Below are 17,302 nucleotides of genomic sequence, written 5' to 3' on the forward strand. Positions count from 1 at the left end.
TGCATTTTATATTTGACTTCCTTTAGCAATGTTTTCTTTTGAAATGTTTTAAGGTTATTTTGGTTAACTTTGCCGCATTAAATGTACATACCATTGTTGATTTCCTTTGTAATGTAGCCTTTTAAAATGTTTACAATACTGTACTATTTTAGTTGCCTGTTCATTATGTTTGAATGTATAATTTACATTTGACTTTCTTCAGTAATGCTTTATTCTGGACTGTTTTATTTGCGGTTTTAGTGTGTTGCAAACCACTTTGAGATTTTTTTCTTAAACATATAAAGTAGTATAGAAATGAAATAAATAATTATGATGATGCCCAGTCTTCTATAGGAAACCAGGGTGTTCCGCCCTCTGACAGCTCAACCCGCATAATCCAGACAAGGTGATAGCCACATATCAGCCATGTCAGAAGAGCTGCTCCAGAAAGAACTCATTTTCAGCCATCCATCCAAATGGGTGGAACAAATACACTTTATGAGAATAGAGGGCAAGGCTTGCTGCTTAATGTTGACATCATATAAACATGATGGTATTTGGGTTGTGTTGGGATGACTACTGGTTTTCTGCATGAAAACTTTGGTCTCTGTTTCCCCTTATACTTGTTGTAGGAAATACCCACGTCCCAAGTTAACTGAAACACTAGGACAGCTCTGATCATACAGATACTGTCTCTTCTTCCAGGTAACTATGACTGAGTAGGCAAAACTGCTAACAATTTTTGGTTGCTTCTCTCTGTCTTGGGCACAAAAGAAACGCAGTGCATTCTGGGAGATCATTTGGGAATCCACTTGTTAGCAAATGCTGGCAGTAGCAAACAGCAAACCACTGCCAAGCAAGAAAGCCCTGAAGTATTTGACCAGAAAGCATTAACTGCTGTCAATCATATCTTGCCTAGGAGAAATGCACTATATGAAGGCACCCTAAAAGGACCACAAGACACCGTATTAATGCAAACCTAATTGTTATTTTATTGCTTTAGCCTCCACACTTGGCAATCACCCCAACCTTCATAAACAAAATGACTTGTAAAATTTCTTAGGAAAAAAACACACAAGCCCTTTATTTTTGAGAACTGCTTTCTGGCTTCAACTACTGTAGCAAGTTCATAGGGAAGAAAGAGGCAGAAATTTGGTATCTGGAGAAGAAGAAGAAACTCCATAGCAGCAAGGGTTGTAAATAAACTTCGTAATACAGACAGCTAATTCTCAACAGGAAATATCAATTTGCATCCAGGAGGTCAGCTGGAAAGCAGAAGTATGGCAGCCCAGTAATAATGACTCCAGCTCTGAATAATTCAAGGTTCACTAACTTTATGGAAATAACACACACACTGGTGGTGCATTTTTCCATGGACTCTCTGCAAGATCTCCATGTTTTGTAGTTTCCTTTCCTCTGGAAGATCATTGCTGTTGAAGAGGGTGGGGAAAGCACTTGAAGAATCATCTATCTGCCCAACCACAGAAGACTATTTTCAGGTTTTCACTGGCTGTTCTGTGACTAGAAAGAAAACCATGCAATAACACAGGGAAAGACAATATGGTCCTCCAGATGTTAGATTACAATTCCCATCAGCCAGAGCCTGCAAGGTGAATGGTCAGGGATGATGGGAGTTGCAGTCCAACAACATTGGCTATCCCTGCAAGAATAGCTTGCTCCGCGTCACTCACTGAATCACTGATACTGAATGTTGGCTTCTAGAGTTTATGTTTGCCAAGGCTTCCAGGTGGTACAAGCTACATTATTTATCATGGAAACACTTCCCTGGCATCGAATAACTAGAAAATCATTCCAGATTGGCAGAACCACTATGCCATGTCCAGGCAAAAACAAAATACATTTGTGTGTTTCTGTCCAGAAATGTTTGTTTTGTTTGAACTAGTCTTTGCTTTTATGAAATGGGCAGGTCCTTGCTGCATTAAAAAATGCATCTACCGGCGACACAAGGTAGGTAGCTATTAAATTCTATATAGTCCTGAGTAATATTTTGTATAAAGCGCACACCAGTTCCAAAGATGTTTCCCGATGTGACAGCAGGAACATCAGGGATGAATGTCCACAGGCAGCTTGAATTCCTTGAAAGAGTAGAAAGCGATGTCTCCATTGTCTACTAGCGCAAAGACCACTGTGACATCTCCACTTTGGCAAGCAAGCTGCTTCACTGCCCTCAGGGATGGGATCGGCTCATCAAACCTATGAGAGGGAGGGAGGGAGGGAGGAATGCTTATCAAACATGCATGCTTGATTTTCTAAAAAAAGACATCCTGGATCAGGCATCCCCAAACTTCGGCCCTCCAGATGTTTTGGCCTACAACTCCCATGATCCCTAGCTAACAGAATCAGTGGTCAGGGGTGATGGGTGTTGTAGTCCAAAACATCTGGAGGCCCGAAGTTTGGGGGTGCCTGTCCTGGATAATCTAACTTGGAGCAGGTTGTGAAATTGGTATTGCCATGATCTAGCTGTCTGGTGACATATGTAAATTCCTGGGAATCTAGTATTCAGTGGGGGGCAGGGAATTTCAAGTCCTCATGATTAGGGGTTTAAGTATTGGCTAAAGCAATGGTTTTCAACCAGTGTGCCATGGCAGTGTGGGTATACGCTCTGCTGCTGGGGGCTGGCCAGGGGGTGCTGGTGGCCAGGAGCTGAGGTGGCCTTGGAGTAACCAAGCAAGCAGGTAAGGAGCCCAGCCAGCCAGCCAGCCAGCCAGCCCTTGCTGTTGGAAATGGACAGGTAAGTCTCAGGCCCCTGTGGGGCAGTGTGAGGAGGCACTTCTCTTTTGGGCAGAGGGGGCAGCTCAGAGACCAGGGGTGGCAGCAGAGGTCTCCTGGAGGACTCCCAAGGAGAGGGGAGAGGAGAGGAGCCTGAGGGAACACCCCACAAGGGAGGGTGTTCAAAAAAGGGTGAGAGGCTGCCAGCTCTGCAAGCAAGGGGTGACGTAACTGGGCTCCTGAGCCCCACAGGGGTGCCGCAGAAAGAATGTAGTTGGTCAAGGGAGCCGTGGACTCAAAAGGACTGAAAACCTCTGGGCTAAAAGATTGGCCACAGAACCAGAAAGTATAGAGGGGGCTAGGGAATTCGGCAGCTGGGATTCAGAGTCCTCACATGGCCTCCACAACCAGGCTCCTGCCCCAAATCAAAGAGCACTACTAACAAGACAGTCCTTGTGTGTCTCCTGGGTTGGTGGAAGACTCTCTTATACTTACACCCACTCACACCCGCACCTGGACTGCAGCAGGAAGCTGCCCAGCTGGCATGATCTCCCCTCTAAATGCAGGCATCCTTGGTGACTGACTGCGGAAGAGCTCCACTTTCTCAGCATGCACGTTGCTTTTAAGGACTTCAAACCATTCAACTACAGTCCTCTAAAAATCAATTGTTAATGCAACCCATTAGAGCTACCGGTAAAACTTCCACTTTTTTGAAGGAAGGCTTAGGCTCTCTCCATGACAAAACTGTAAGCTTGCCGATCAATAAACTTATGAGCGCCTAGTACCTCCGGACACACATCCGGGCGTAGGGCTTCCCAGGGTCATTCTTCTTGAAGCTGGAGGCCACATCTGCTTGATACACATCAAAATCAATCTTCATATCCCTGGTATCGTTCTGCAGTCTGTTGAGGAGGTTAGTTATCAGTACAAAGCTTGAAAGGTCTCCTGTACCCACAGAGAAGTACCAGAGGAGGGAAAAACAGGAAAGCACATCTTTAGCTACAGCATATTTTGGTAGGATCTAGAGTGGAATTTAGTGAAGGGGAACCCATAACTTATTAAAGTGTTAAAAGAGTTGGTGGGGAGAGGGGGTTGAGAGTGGGCATCATAATGAGGCCAGGGAACTCAGCAGGATAACAAAGCCACACTCTGGTCTTCCAGTTTCTGATACTTTTAACAGATATCCAGATTAATTCCACTGCTAAGTAGGTTAGACATTAGCTTTTAAACAGACAGTTGTGTTTCCTCGGGGCTCTGAAATCCACCTCCCCAACCACCACACATAGCAGATTTCATTTGCACACTCTCCGTTAACAGCAAACAAGCCTCTAACTTGATTTATGCAGTCGTTACACAACCCAGAATTACAAAGCTTCCCTATGAGATACGGAACCACAGGATCTGGATTTCAATATTCCAAGCATTGCCACCACCTGAAACTCATGAGCGAGAGCGTCTCACAGAGGATGTTCTCTACTGACAAGGATGAATGGCAAGCAGATAAATCTGAACTGGACTTGCAACTGATATCCTCCCATTTCTATGACCAGAAGAAGCAGGGACATTTTAATGTATTTTAAATTTTTGTTGGAAGCCACCCAGAGTAGCTGGGGAAACCCAGCCAGATGGGCGGGGTACTACTACTACTACTACTACTACTAATGATAATAATAATACACACTGCACTTTGCCCATGATGATTAGTTTGCTTGGATGTTAGTCCTTTGGTAAGCATGTGTCTGGCACATAATATAAAACAGCATTCAAAGTTTGTGAGCTGCCACAGAATCACAGAACTGGAGAGTTGGAAGAGACCCCGAGGATCATTTAGTCCAACCCGCTGCAATGCAGGGATTGGCAGCTATCCCATACAAGGATCAAACCTGCAACTTTGGTGTTATCGGCACCATGCTCTAACACAGGAGTCAGCAGCAACCTTTTTCAGCCGTGGGCTGGTCCACCGTCCCTCAGACCATGTGGTGGGCCGGACTATATTTTGAGGGGGGGAAATTCCCGGACCATCTGCGGGCCGGATTGAGGCATCCGGCCCACGGGCCTTAGGTTGCTTACCCCTGCTCTAACCCATGGGTAGGCAAACAAAGGCCCAGAGGCTGGATCTGGCCCAATCGCCTTCTAAATCCGGCCCATGGATGGTCCGGGAATCAGCATGTTTTTACATGAGTAGAATGTGTGCTTTTATTTAAAATGCATCTCTGGGTTATTTGTGGGGCATAGGAATTCGTTCATATTTTTTTTTCAAAATATAGTCCAGCCCCCCACAAGGTCTGAGGGACTGTGGACCGGCCCCCTGCTGAAAACGTTTGCTGACCCCTGTGAGTCTAACCAACTGAGCTATGTTTCAATTTCAAATCAGGAGTGAAATGTTTTAAAGTCAGTACATAAAGTGTAGAATAGCTGCTAACACCTAGAACCACTGAGAGAGATTAAAAAGCATTTGGCCAGCTTTCTAGTTTTGATACTTACAGAGATGCCTCATCCAGGATATGGGAGGGCTGGAACACGCTGATCTGTTGGAGCACACTCGCTTGTGGGGAGAACACAAGAGAGGTCTGGATTAGGGGCAAGATCTTATCTGCCCCAATTAGGCATTCTCATCATTCTGACCACCCCACCACACCCCACTCCAACCAAGTTATATGCACCTTCCTCTCCTTCTGCCCAGAGGATCTGTGGATGAGATCTATGCAAAGAGAATGAAGTCTACGCAGCAATAAAATGCAAATTCGGTGAATAGAAAGAGGGTAGGCAAGCATGTACTGATTTTCTCAAAGTACAAGAAGGTTTTCCAATTGAAGTACAGTCATGCCTCGACTTCCGAAGGCTTCGACTTCCAAAGTCAAAGCCTCTGGAAGTCTTTTAGCCATGCGCGCCCAACACGTGCGGTTGGCGCATGCACAGAAGCGTGAAATTGTGCTTCGCACATGCGCTGTAGCGGCACTTCGACTTACGAAGACAACCGCAGAACGGATCGTCTTCGTAAGTTGAGGTATCACTGTAGCTGGGCAGGAGGGGATGCCAGGAAACCGGGAATTATGTTCACACGTGGTCGGGGTGTACATATGTACTTTTTTGAGGCGATATGGAGGGTGTTTGTATAATTTGTACTGTTAAAATGGAAAGGGGGTCAAACCATCACAAGAGGTGTTGATATTTTGGGAGGTTGGATAGTTACAATGGAATGGTCTCGGGGTGGGGTGCATTTTTATTCTTATTAATTTATGATCATTAAAATAAATAAATAAATAAAATAAATAGTAGCCTGGCAGTGGGGGAAGGCACAGAAAAAGATGTGGTGAAGGCAATCTAAACGGGGAAATGATGAACTAGGTTACCACGCCCCAATGGTTCTGGATGTTCATCGCATCTGTGGAGGCATCAGCTTGAAGGGTGCATGCAATGGATAGTTTCTTGGCCTGGTCCTTGGCCTGTTTGGGAATGTCATCCCTCTGAAGGATTTGCTCCGTCCAGAGGACTGATGTAAGAACTGCCTTTCAGGAGCCTCTGGGGAAACCTGAATTCTAGCCGGTCACCCTACCGCAAAAGGGAACAAAGCCTCTTTTCAACAATACCTGTTGAAAGTTCTTGGTCTGGCTTCACAAGCGGGGTGACTGCCTGCTCCCAGAGGTGTGCAGGGCGGTTCCGTTCCTCCCACCGCCTCCTCTCTTTCAGAAGCGCCTTATACTCTTGCCACGTGGAGCAGCGCCGGACTTCTCTATCCTCGTTGACGCTGCTTTTGTACCTGCTCTCCCACTTCAGCTGCTCCCGCTCCTTGCGGGTCAGCCTCTCGTGCTTCCGGTTGAGCTTCCTGCGCCAACGGGTCGCATCAACCTCCCGGGCCGTTACATTCTCTGGAAGGAGCCTCTTATCAGGCTCCGCCAGGAGGGTCTGCGGGCAATCGGCACCTATGTTGGGGAAAGCAATGGTGGTGTAATCCCAGCGGGAAGGTACAACGTCGCTGCGGTCCCCACGAAAGGTCTTGCTAGACCTCTCCTTGTCGTCTTGAGCACGAGCTGGAGATTCTCTTGGGACGCTACAAGATGGGGCTGGCTCCACAACTGCAGTTTTAGGATCTGAAGCCTTCGCGCTTTCCTTGGATGAATCATCAGATGTTGGGTGCCTGGAACTCTCGTGATACCTCCTGGTCTTTTGGGGCGACTCTCTGCACTCCTGAGACTTCTCTGATGCTTTGGGTTGCTTGTCTTGTGACAACCTAACCAAATGAAAAAGGGGAAAAATTATATTATTATTATTATTATTATTATTATTAGTAGTAGTAGTAGTAGTATATGCCACCCTTCATCTGAAGATCTCAGGGTGGTTCACAAGATTTTTAAAAAAGGATAGAAGCACAAAATTAACACAAAACAAAAACAAAAACAAAACAAAAATGCCCCTCCCACAAACACATTTAAAAGGCCATAGAATATTAATCAGCCAAAGACATGGTTGAAGAGGAACGTTTTCTTTTTCTTTAATTATTTTTCAAAAAATTATTTCCAAATTACTACAAATCAAACCAAATCACTGTATTTTCCGGTCTATAAGACACACCCATGTATTTTTGGGGACTCAGATTGAAGAAAACGGGGGGGGCGATGTATCTGCCCCCTAATTTTTTACATTTTTTTAAGGGGGGAAACTAGTCTTATACATGGAAAAATACGGTACTTTAATTTAATACAATTTCTTAAAATCAGGTTTCCCGCTCCTGTTGCAAACATATATTGATCCATTTCCTCCCGTAGCTGCATCATCTCTTATTTAATGTCCAGTCATCATCCTTCACTAGTCGTTAGTCCATTCTTGCAGCTGACCTTTTTCCTCCTTACAAACAGTGCCTCTGTTACATCTTATAAATATAAAATCCATTTCATGTGTGTAGCCCTTCATATACATTGTAGTATCAGACCTGGTGTGCTGGGAGAACTAATTACTATCTTCCCTTACAACATTTTCGCCTGGCACCTAAAGGTGTATAATGAAGGCACCAGACAAATAAAACATGGGCACGCTCCTTTACCATCACAAACTAGCAAGGACACATTATCCAAAGGAATCCATTATGCCCCACCTGTTATCTAACGCAATAACTGCTATTATTGTGTTCTTGACTCTTTACACTGAAGTATTTGGGATGCGGGTGGCGCTGTGGGTTAAACCAGAGCCTAGGGCTTGACGACCAGAAGGTCGGTGGTTCGAATCCCCACGACGGGCTGAGCTCCCGTTGTTCGGTCCCTGCTCCTGCCAACCTAGCAGTTCGAAAGCACGTCAAAGTGCGGGAAGGTAAACGACGTTTCCGTGCACTGCTCTGGTTCGCCAGAAGCGGCTTTGTCATGCTGGCCACATGACCTGGAAGCTGTACGCCGGCTCCCTCGGCCAATAACGCAATATGAGTGCCGCGACCTCAGAGTTGGTCACGACTGGACCTAATGGTCAGGGATCCCTTTACCTTCATCTACCCTTTGGGAACCTGCGACCTTCTAGATGATGTTGGGATACCAAACTCCCATCTGCCACAGCCAGCGTAGCCAATGATCAGTGATGATAGGAGCTGGAGTCCAGCAACCTCATTGGCTACCCCTACATTGTGGCAAGCGGCAAACATGAAAACTGCTGGGGGGACGGGACAGAAACAGAACTGATACATTTCATGATATGCTGTAACATGCCCACCTAGGGCTAGCCAGTCAAGGGCACCACTCCCAGCATCTGTATGGTTTTACCGAGGGCTGGAGCTCCTCCGCCTCTTGCTGCGGCTTCTCTCTGTGCCCCGGCCGTGGCTATCCAGATTCAGCTGCCTCTCATATGGCGTTGGAACAGTGCTGTGGAGTTAAAAGAGGGATCAGAAGATGCTGTTAAACTCTGAGCAGGTTGGCTAAGATTTACAAGACAGAATCAGATAAGTGCTGGAAGTGTAAAGAGGTGGCGGGAACATTCTTTCACATGTGGTGGACATGTACAAAGGTAAAGAGTATTGGGAAATTATCTATAATAACTGGGGGAAATGTTTAAAATTACTCCCCCCCCAAAAAAACAACAACAACAGAGTCCTGTCTGCTGGGGATAACCCAGACTGAAATCCCCAGGTGTCAGAAGAGGTTATTCATGTATGCAACGACTGTGTTTCTTTAGCCCAAAAATGGAAAGTGAGTGAAGTCCCAGCTAAAGAGGATTGGCAACTCAAGTTGACAGAAAATGCACAATTTGCAGGTTTAACATTTGGAATAAGAGAGCAAGGAGAACATACGTTTAAAGAAGATTGGAAAATGTTTATTGAGTATATGGAAAATAACTGTACAGCTGAAAACGCTGGCAGCATTAAAACAAATTCTTACATTCTTGATGGATGTAATAGTGGGAAATTGATTTGAATGGTTATTGTAAAATATGCAGGGATGTAAGATATGTAAAATGAACCATGGAAGGAGAAGAAGAGAAGTCATTGGATATTTTAAAGTTTGTACAATGTTTATTCGAACTTGCAAAACAGAAAATTTAATAAAAACTATTATATAAAAAGGGGGTACCAGAGAATGGAAACCAGGACATGCCATTCACTCTTAGCTGCAAAAGCCTTTTTAGCAATGCAGAAATGGCAATAGGAAACCTCCCTTCTTCTTGGTTATCAGTTCTTCAGCTGATTAATCCACAGACTCATTTGAAATCGAAGGAAGAAGTGGGAGGCAAAATCCATACAGGTCTCATGACTGACCCAAAGGATGGGGAAGGTATGCATCAACCTTGGGAGGTTGGGATGCCGAAAGGGAGGGAGTGGGAAAGAGACAGAAGGAACCAACATGCAATGCTAAGGGGGTGCCTAAGGGAAAACCTTGAGAAGGGTGTTCTAAGGGAGGGAGAAAGACCACCATCAAACAATTACCTGGGACGGAATCTCAGAACGATGTAACCCAGTCTCTTCAAGTGGCTGAATACCTTAAAACGGGGATGAAAATGAAGTCTGACTTTTGGATCAACGTTATCCATTATGGAAAGCCATTCTGCTCAGCTGCTGCTATTGCCTCTCCAGCAGAGGTGTGTAGGGGTGTGTGTGTGTGTGTGTGTGTGTGTGTGTGTGTGTGTGTCTGGCAGCACCAACAGTTTGAAACTCCCTACCTATTGAGACCAAGCAGGCAGGCACCTTCACCCCTTTCTGCACCTGCTAAAAACATTCTTGTTTAGACAAGCCTACCCAGATGCTTAGAAAGTTGAGGTCATTTTCAGCAGTTTTTAGTATTTTAATTTTAGTATGTTTTGAAGTTGGGTTGTAATTTTGCTTGATTTTATCGCCTTATCTTTTTGTTAACTGCTTTGAGGTGTTGTTGTTTTTAGAATCAAGCGGTGTATAAATTTTATGAAGTAAAATAGTAACAATAAAAATCTGTATCAGATCCGCTGCCAAACGCACATTAATCTTATAAGCTTTTCCAAAACACGTTACAAAACAAAAACAGTATGTGCAGAGTGATCGTGACTCATTTTGCTTTGCATGTTAATGCTTTGCCACCCCAAAGCACTTATTCTTCTTCTTATTATTATTATCCTATATAATAATGTCCCTGTGTCCCTGCGTCCAGTTGTCCCGTGTGTCCCTGGGGTACTGCGCATGTGCCCCAGGGATACAGGGATTGGACAGCAGAGACTGCGCGCGCGCACTCTTCCCCCCCTCTGCCTCCTCCAACCGCCGCTCCCGCCGGACACTGCCTCACTGCAGGGCACGTCAGGGAAGCGAGGGTGGAGGCCGGCGAAGGCCTCCTCACAACCCTCCCTGGCCCGTGAGAGGAGCGGCGGTTGGAGGAGGCGGGGGGGGGGGGAGAGAGTGCACGCGTCCTTCCTGTCGGCGGCTGGGGGAGAGGAAGGAAGGAGGAGAAAGCGCTCCTCCGTTCCTGTCCCCCTGCCGCCGACAGCAAGGACGGGTCCCAGGGTTCGGAGAAGCGCTGCACAAGCGCTTCTCTGAACCGTGGGATGTCTGCTTCCTGTCGGCGGCTGCGGGAGAGGAACGGAGGAGGAGAAAGCAGCGCTTTCTCCTCCTTTGTTCCTGTCCCCCTGCCGCCGACAGCAAGGACAGGTCCCAGGGTTCAGAGAAGCGCTGTGCAAGTGCTTCTCCGAACTCTGGGATGTCTGCTTCCTGTCGGCGGCTGCGGGAGAGGAACGGAGGAGGAGAAAGCAGCGCTTTCTCCTCCTTCGTTCCTGTCCCCCTGCCGCCGACAGCAAGGACAGGTCCCAGGGTTCAGAGAAGCGCTGTGCAAGTGCTTCTCCGAACTCTGGGATGTCTGCTTCCTGTCGGCGGCTGCAGGAGAGGAACGGAGGAGGAGAAAGCAGCGCTTTCTCCTCCTTCGTTCCTGTCCCCCTGCTGCCGACAGCAAGGACAGGTCCCAGGGTTCGAAGAAGCGCTGCGCAAGCGCTTCTCCGAACCCTGGGAGTTCTGCTTCCTGTCGGCGGCTGCGGGAGAGGAACGGAGGAGGAGAAAGCAGCGCTTTCTCCTCCTCCGTTCCTGTCCCCCTGCCGCCGACAGCAATGACAGGTCCCAGGGTTCGGAGAAGCGCTGCGCAAGCGCTTCTCCGAACCCTGGGAGGTCTCCTTGCTGACGGCGGCTGCGGGAGAGGAACGGAGGAGGAGAAAGCAGCGCTTTCGCCTCCTCCGTTCCTGTCCCCTTGCCGCCGACAGCAATGACAGGTCCCAGGGTTCGGAGAAGCGCTGCGCAAGCGCTTCTCCGAACCCCAGGATTTTCTAGAGCCCGTTATTGAACGGGCTGAAATACACTAGTTATTTATAAGGAGAGTAGCTCACAGCCTGTGCTGCAGCACCTGGTAAGACGCCAGAGAGGCTTATACTTCTCTTCCAAACATAATCACAGGCACCATTCACCCTTGTGGAGAATGCCACGCAGCAGCTGAAGAGCCCTTATGCCAACATATACCGCCAGACTCACAGATCTTAACTTCCCATTATGAAAAAGAGGAGGTGTATACTCTCTCTCTCTCTTACACTTTTATTAAAAGTAATTAAAAAAAATAAAAGGACTATAGAGCTTTCAGATACCACAGCAGATTATTGTTTATGCTTTTATAGAATATTGAAGCATGAAAAATATTTTAAGTCTCTTACGTTACTTAACCGAAAGCCCAAAACACTGGTAGCATATTGACACACTTCCTTAGCTGCCAGAGTAAATGCATCTGCTAACTATATTGCGGTAACCTGTTTGGCACAGGGCTGTTTGCTTTGAACCTCCACGCAACTCCCAGTCCCCGGGGAATGAGAGAAACTCCTGCCATCACTCCGAAACTAAATACTTCGCCAACACAGGTTGATACGTCTCCAAATGTGGTTCTGTGCTTTCTGGAGAACTCTCGCCATTTTCATTCATTCCGATTCAGTGCCGTACGTATGAGCTTGGGCTTCGTCCACAAGTTTGAATACCTGCAGCCGAACCCAAATCCGGAGACGTACCTGGTACTTCGGCAGACTCACTGTCTTCTGGGATAGCAGATTCTCATAGGCTTCCTGAACTGACATAGGCAGGCCTCTGAAGAACAGCTGAATGGATCCCTAGAAGACAGGAGCATAACATTTAGGAATTAAAGCCTGCATTAATGTGGGGACCATATTCTGTGGTCTCAGGAGCCAGCCAGCCCATTTTAACTCAGAAGTACATTGCTTTTTTTCTTTAACCTTCCTTCTTGTGGATTTAGGGCAACAGCATGTACTGAGGTGGAGAGCAGAGGGTGTGTCCCATTTGGGCTGAATAGGATCCTTAACATCTATTGCAAGAAGGTTTTGGGGACCTGGTCCAATCCCAACACATGCACCCAGGTGCTTACAGATCCATATGCACAGGTATACACTGCCAACACTTTACAAAGAACGAGGGCAGCTTTTCCCAACCAGATGTTGTTGGGATGACAACCCCCTTCATCCCTGACCACTGACCATGCTGGCTAGAAGTGATGAGAGCTGGGAGTCAACTGGGGAAGGTGACACTAGTGTAACAGAGTCTGCTCTCAGTCTGTGCCAAGAAGAGGTAACCGGGCAACGGAAGCAGCAGAAAACAATGGAGCAAACTGCAGCAAGGGTATATTGACCCCTTCTCTTAGAGCACCATAAAAACAAAGGGGCAATGCCAGCTATTTTCTAAGCACACGGTATCATCCTCTCCTTACTTCAGCTAGGGTGGAATACGGCATTAATACGAGGCATGGTTTGTTACATCAATTCCTCTTAGCAGTGCACAATTACCCCTGTGTGCATTCTGCACTCTCCCTCCCCCTCTGTCCCCATCCTACTCCTGTGCTCCCCAGATAAATGTGCATATTTGCAAACGATCATCATTTATTCCGCGACAGGTGGCTTCATAGAGCTTGAGACCTTTCTGCGAGGTGCTGCAGGGCAAATGAGGAGGGGAAGGCAGTTGCCCGTGCAAAATCCCACTCAGCACTTGATAAAAAAAACATGAAATCAAAATTTCTTAAGCCTGCAAGCCCAGTCTACTTACGCATTCCAGGAGATACAGGGCTTCTTCTGGATGCAAGCATTGCTTTCCGTGCTCTGCAAACCCCATGGTATGCCAGAATTTCCCCTGGCAAGAAAAGAAAATGTCAGCTGTTAGGATTAGCTCTAGACAGATACACAAGCCTTCAAAATGGTTTTCTGCAAGGCGAGGCAAGCCCAGAAAGGCTGGATCCTCTACCTTCCAACTCTCTATTTAAGGATACCCACAGCTTCCCCCATCTAGATCTCTGCACGACGTTCTTGTAGCTGTGCAGCTCTATATTACTTACTCAGGCTCTCTCTCTCCATGTCCCATACTTCAATTACAGTGGCTGCCTTCCTGCCTTATCTTTTGCTTAGAATGCCACAGGGAAGCAAAAAGTGGATGAAACTGGGAGGAACTGGGGGTGAAGCATGTAGATTTCATGAAGCCACCCGCCACCCCCTCATCATTTAAGCGCTGCACTGGCCAGCCCCATCAGAGTAGCCGCTCTCCAGGGAGAGTAGCAGGTTCCAAAACCAACCCAGCCCTCTGCCATGGCTGCTCCCAAGCTGAACACTGCAAAAGCAGCTTCCACACCGAGCTGTGCTAGAAGGAAAAGCCATACCAGGCAAGGCCTAGACCCCAATCCAAACTCAACCCTGTGTGAGCGGGAAACAATAGCATAAAGATGAACAGTGAGACTTACAGCAGGGGTTTTCAGCTCGACAATACCTTCCTGGGGCTTCCACTCAGCTGTCACCAGACTTCCCCTACAAAAGAAGTTTAAATAAAACTACATCTTGTTACCTTAACTGAAAAGGGGTTAAGAAACCATTTTAGTCTTAGCTGGAAGCACAACCTTTTGAAAATAGATCAAGGGGCAACTCTTGTCATGTAAAATCCTTATGTAAAAACTGCTTCTCCTGTATCCAGCTTCAAATTGCCTTGCATAGAAAGCAGGCACTGTGAGTCAATTTTTTTTAACACATTCAGTTATTTCACTGTATACACGCTTCCGTCTCTCAATCTGCAGAATAGGGCTGACAGTGCTCAGTCACAGAGGCAGCACTATACTTCCCTATAGCTTCTTTACCCTCTAAGTCAGGCCAGCAGCCTAAACAGTTTGAAACCATGCAATCTGACAGACTGCCTTTGCCTCCTTGGACCTGCACACCATACAAAGCTCATCATCCAATGCCTTGTTCCATGTCCTTCAAACTTATCATTGGCTGAGACATGGGACAGAACATTTTCCATTGCAGTAACCCTGGCTCTGAAACAACCTCCCTAGATGGGTTTGTGTAGCCCATTCTCTTGCGGTTTTTAGGCTTACACACATGCGTGCACAATGTGGTTTAATCTCTCCCTGATGTCTGAATGCTTTTTTTAAAAAATGACAGTTTTAATTGTTGCTTGTTATTGTTATGTTTTATTGCGCCATTACACTACGTACAAACGCTCCACACGCTCTTCCTCCAAAAGCTGCCAGTGTTCTTCCCGGCACTGGCGCAGCCTCTCCTCTTGCTCTTCCGATCCATCGGGGAGGAAATCCTTCTGGCCATGCGAGCGCTGAGGGACCTTGTGATCACGTGTGCGAGCAGACAGCAGCTCTGCTGGGCTGTAAAGAGAAGCAAAATTAAAGAAGGGCAACCACTCAATACCCCAGTGCTATCAACACAAAAGAGCCTTGCAGCATCAGGACAGGGCCCCCTCTGGTCTAGCATTCTGTTTCCTACAGTGGCCAGTTATGGGAAAACCACAGAGCATAATACAAGGGCAATCTGGAGCCCTCCAGATATTTTGGGCTCCAACTCCCATCCAGAAGTCCAAAACAGTACATGAGAGCAGTGCTGTTTGAGAGCAGTACATGTGAAGAGGATCTAGTCATAGCTGCCAAGTTATCCCCTTTTTTAAGGGATTTTCCCTTATGCTGAATAGGCTTCCTCGCGAGAAAAGGGAAAACTTGGCAGCTATGGATCTAGTCTTGGTAGACCACAAACTTGACATGAGTCAACAGTGTGATGCAGCAGCTAAAAAAGCCAATGCAATTCTGGGCTGCATCAATAGGAGTATAGCATCTAGATCAAGGGAAGTAATAGTACCACTGTATTCCGCTCTGGTCAGACCTCACCTGGAGTACTGTGTCCAGTTCTGGGCACCACAGTTCAAGAGGGATATTAAAAAGCTGGAACGTGTCCAGAGGAGGGCAACCAAAATGGTCAAAGGCCTGGAAACGATGCCTTACGAGGAACGGCTTAGGGAGCTGGGTATGTTTAGCCTGGAGAAGAGAAGGTTAAGGGGTGATATGATAGCCATGTTCAAATATATAAAAGGATGTCATATAGAGGAGGGAGAAAGGTTGTTTTCTGCTGCTCCAGAGAAGCGGACACAGAGCAATGGATTCAAACTACAAGAAAGAAGATTCCACCTAAACATTAGGAAGAACTTCCTGACAGTAAGAGCTGTTCGACAGTGGAATTTGCTGCCAAGGAGTGTGGTGGAGTCTCCTTCTTTGGAGGTCTTTAAGTAGAGGCCATCTGTCAGGAATGCTTTGGTAGTGTTTCCTGCTTGGCAGGGGTTTGGACTTGTGGTCTCTTCCAACTCTATGATTCTACATCTGGAGGGCTCCAGGTTGATAAAGGCCGGGTCTACTGGATCACCTCTATCCACTTGCCTACACTCTCAACTTACTCCATACAATTAACGAGGCAGGACTTATATTTGCAGAAGCCACACTGCTTCAGTGAGACTTGTGACTTCCATATGCTTGCTAACTTCAAAAGTGCTTTTTAACAGTTTACCTGAAGTTATGCTAACCAGCCTGCAATTTCCCAGGCCCCCTTTTAAAAAATTGCCATTACAAACCTCAGACCTAGGGGACAAGTTAACATATTTTTGCCAGAAGATCTCCCATTTTCTGGAATAACTTTCTAAGATGCCAGTCATACAAAATTAGTAGAGCCAGTCCACTCAGCACTGCACAAAATCACTAAAAAAAGAGAGCCACACAACTAAAAAGATTAAACCTTGGGAAACCGGAAAGGTGTTCCCCAATGCAGTTCCAAAAGACTGAAGCCAACGTAAAATATGAGCACTTCCCACATCTGAATGATTTAATAACTTTCAGGCGGATATACCAGTAAAGGCTTAGGAATTCGCTTCCTGCCACCGCGATACGCCTCGTTTACTTTCTGCAGCGGAGCTCCTTCTTAAAAAGGGAGGGGCCCCCAGAATATAGAGTCCAGGGCAGACTGACCAGGAGGACAGGGAGGAACCCCTTGCTCCCGCGATCGTGTCTCCTGCCACCTAAAGTTGCATGCATTCATGTGTCGCTGTTTTCATAGCATCGGCTTATAACTCTCCTGGCTGCAGCCTCCCACTTCCGCCTCCGCCCGAGCCGCAGGCCGGCGCGCCCACGTGGCCGTTCACGCCGGGGAAAGAGGGAGCCCCGGCCGGGCGCTAGGCGGCCCCTATAAGTTCGCACGCACCCCCCCCGCCCCGCCACGCACCTGGCCCGGCTTACCTGAGCAAACGGCGACCCTCAGCAAGACGTAGCTCAGCATCCATGGATTCCACTCGCTCCGCCCACTTGGGCCCGCCGACTCTTCCCCGCTCTCCTTCCCTGGGTCCTAGCGCCGGAAAGGTTTCTAGCGAAGCAACGATGCTTCTCCTCCGGATTCTCCAAACCGGCGTGGGAACAATGATGCTCACACAAGACTGCGGTGGGGGGGGGGGGCTGGGGCACATACGCACACGCAACATCTTTTGGGTGGGGAGGGGCCGGGGCAGGTGCATTTTTAACAGGAGACCGTCAAAGGTCCACTCCAGATCTGGATCGGGATGCTGTGGGGAGACGTTGCTTTTTTTCCCTTCAATACACATCAGTGCTGGATTTACGTACTGTATAAGCTAAACAAGCTATAGCTTGTGGTCCCATTCCCCTGGAGGACCCCCCCCCCAAAAAAAAATAAAGGGGAAAAAACCACTGGATGTATATTTTCAAAATATAAGATAAAAACAAATAAAATAAAACCTACATATAGCAACAGTGTTTTGTGTTGTGTATGGGCCTATTAGGTTCATAACTCACCAGACAGAGGG

The 17,302-nt window shown here is 47.1% G+C and overlaps 1 protein-coding gene across 2 annotated transcripts; it reads right to left on the reverse strand.

Moving 5' to 3' along the window:
* Positions 1–681: 681 nt before the first annotated feature.
* Positions 682–16,817, reverse strand: TSEN54 (tRNA splicing endonuclease subunit 54). 2 transcript variants are annotated; one of them, XM_035104463.2, is made up of 11 exons: positions 16,725–16,816; positions 14,655–14,819; positions 13,908–13,971; positions 13,223–13,306; positions 12,181–12,279; positions 9,611–9,663; positions 8,454–8,552; positions 6,300–6,940; positions 5,194–5,254; positions 3,495–3,611; positions 682–2,193 (listed from the first exon to the last, which is right to left on the reverse strand). In XM_035104463.2, exons 1-11 carry the CDS (start codon positions 16,766–16,768, stop codon positions 2,043–2,045), a joined length of 1,578 nt encoding a protein of 525 aa, XP_034960354.1. In that variant the 5' UTR covers positions 16,769–16,816; the 3' UTR covers positions 682–2,042. The 2 variants fall into 2 exon arrangements, with proteins under 2 accessions (XP_034960354.1, XP_034960355.1); XM_035104464.2 differs by lacking the exon at positions 682–2,193 and having other exon boundaries at positions 3,530–3,654; positions 16,725–16,817.
* Positions 16,818–17,302: the final 485 nt, after the last annotated feature.

The sequence above is a fragment of the Zootoca vivipara genome, chromosome 2 (genome assembly GCF_963506605.1).
Source record: "Zootoca vivipara chromosome 2, rZooViv1.1, whole genome shotgun sequence".
In the NCBI taxonomy this organism is placed as follows: Eukaryota; Metazoa; Chordata; class Lepidosauria; order Squamata; family Lacertidae; genus Zootoca; species Zootoca vivipara.

What these genes read in the sequence shown, in the direction of transcription:
- TSEN54 (XM_035104463.2), bottom strand. Translation starts at nt 16,768, where the DNA reads ATGGATGCTGAGCTACGTCTTGCTGAGGGTCGCCGTTTGCTCAG. An exon ending in GAAGAGCGTGTGGAGCGTTT is followed by an intron (nt 13,972 to 14,654) that starts GTACGTAGTGTA and finishes CTTCTTTTGTAG; the next exon opens with GGGAAGTCTGGTGACAGCTG. An exon ending in AGACCAAGAACTTTCAACAG is followed by an intron (nt 5,255 to 6,299) that starts GTATTGTTGAAA and finishes TCTCCCCACAAG; the next exon opens with CGAGTGTGCTCCAACAGATC.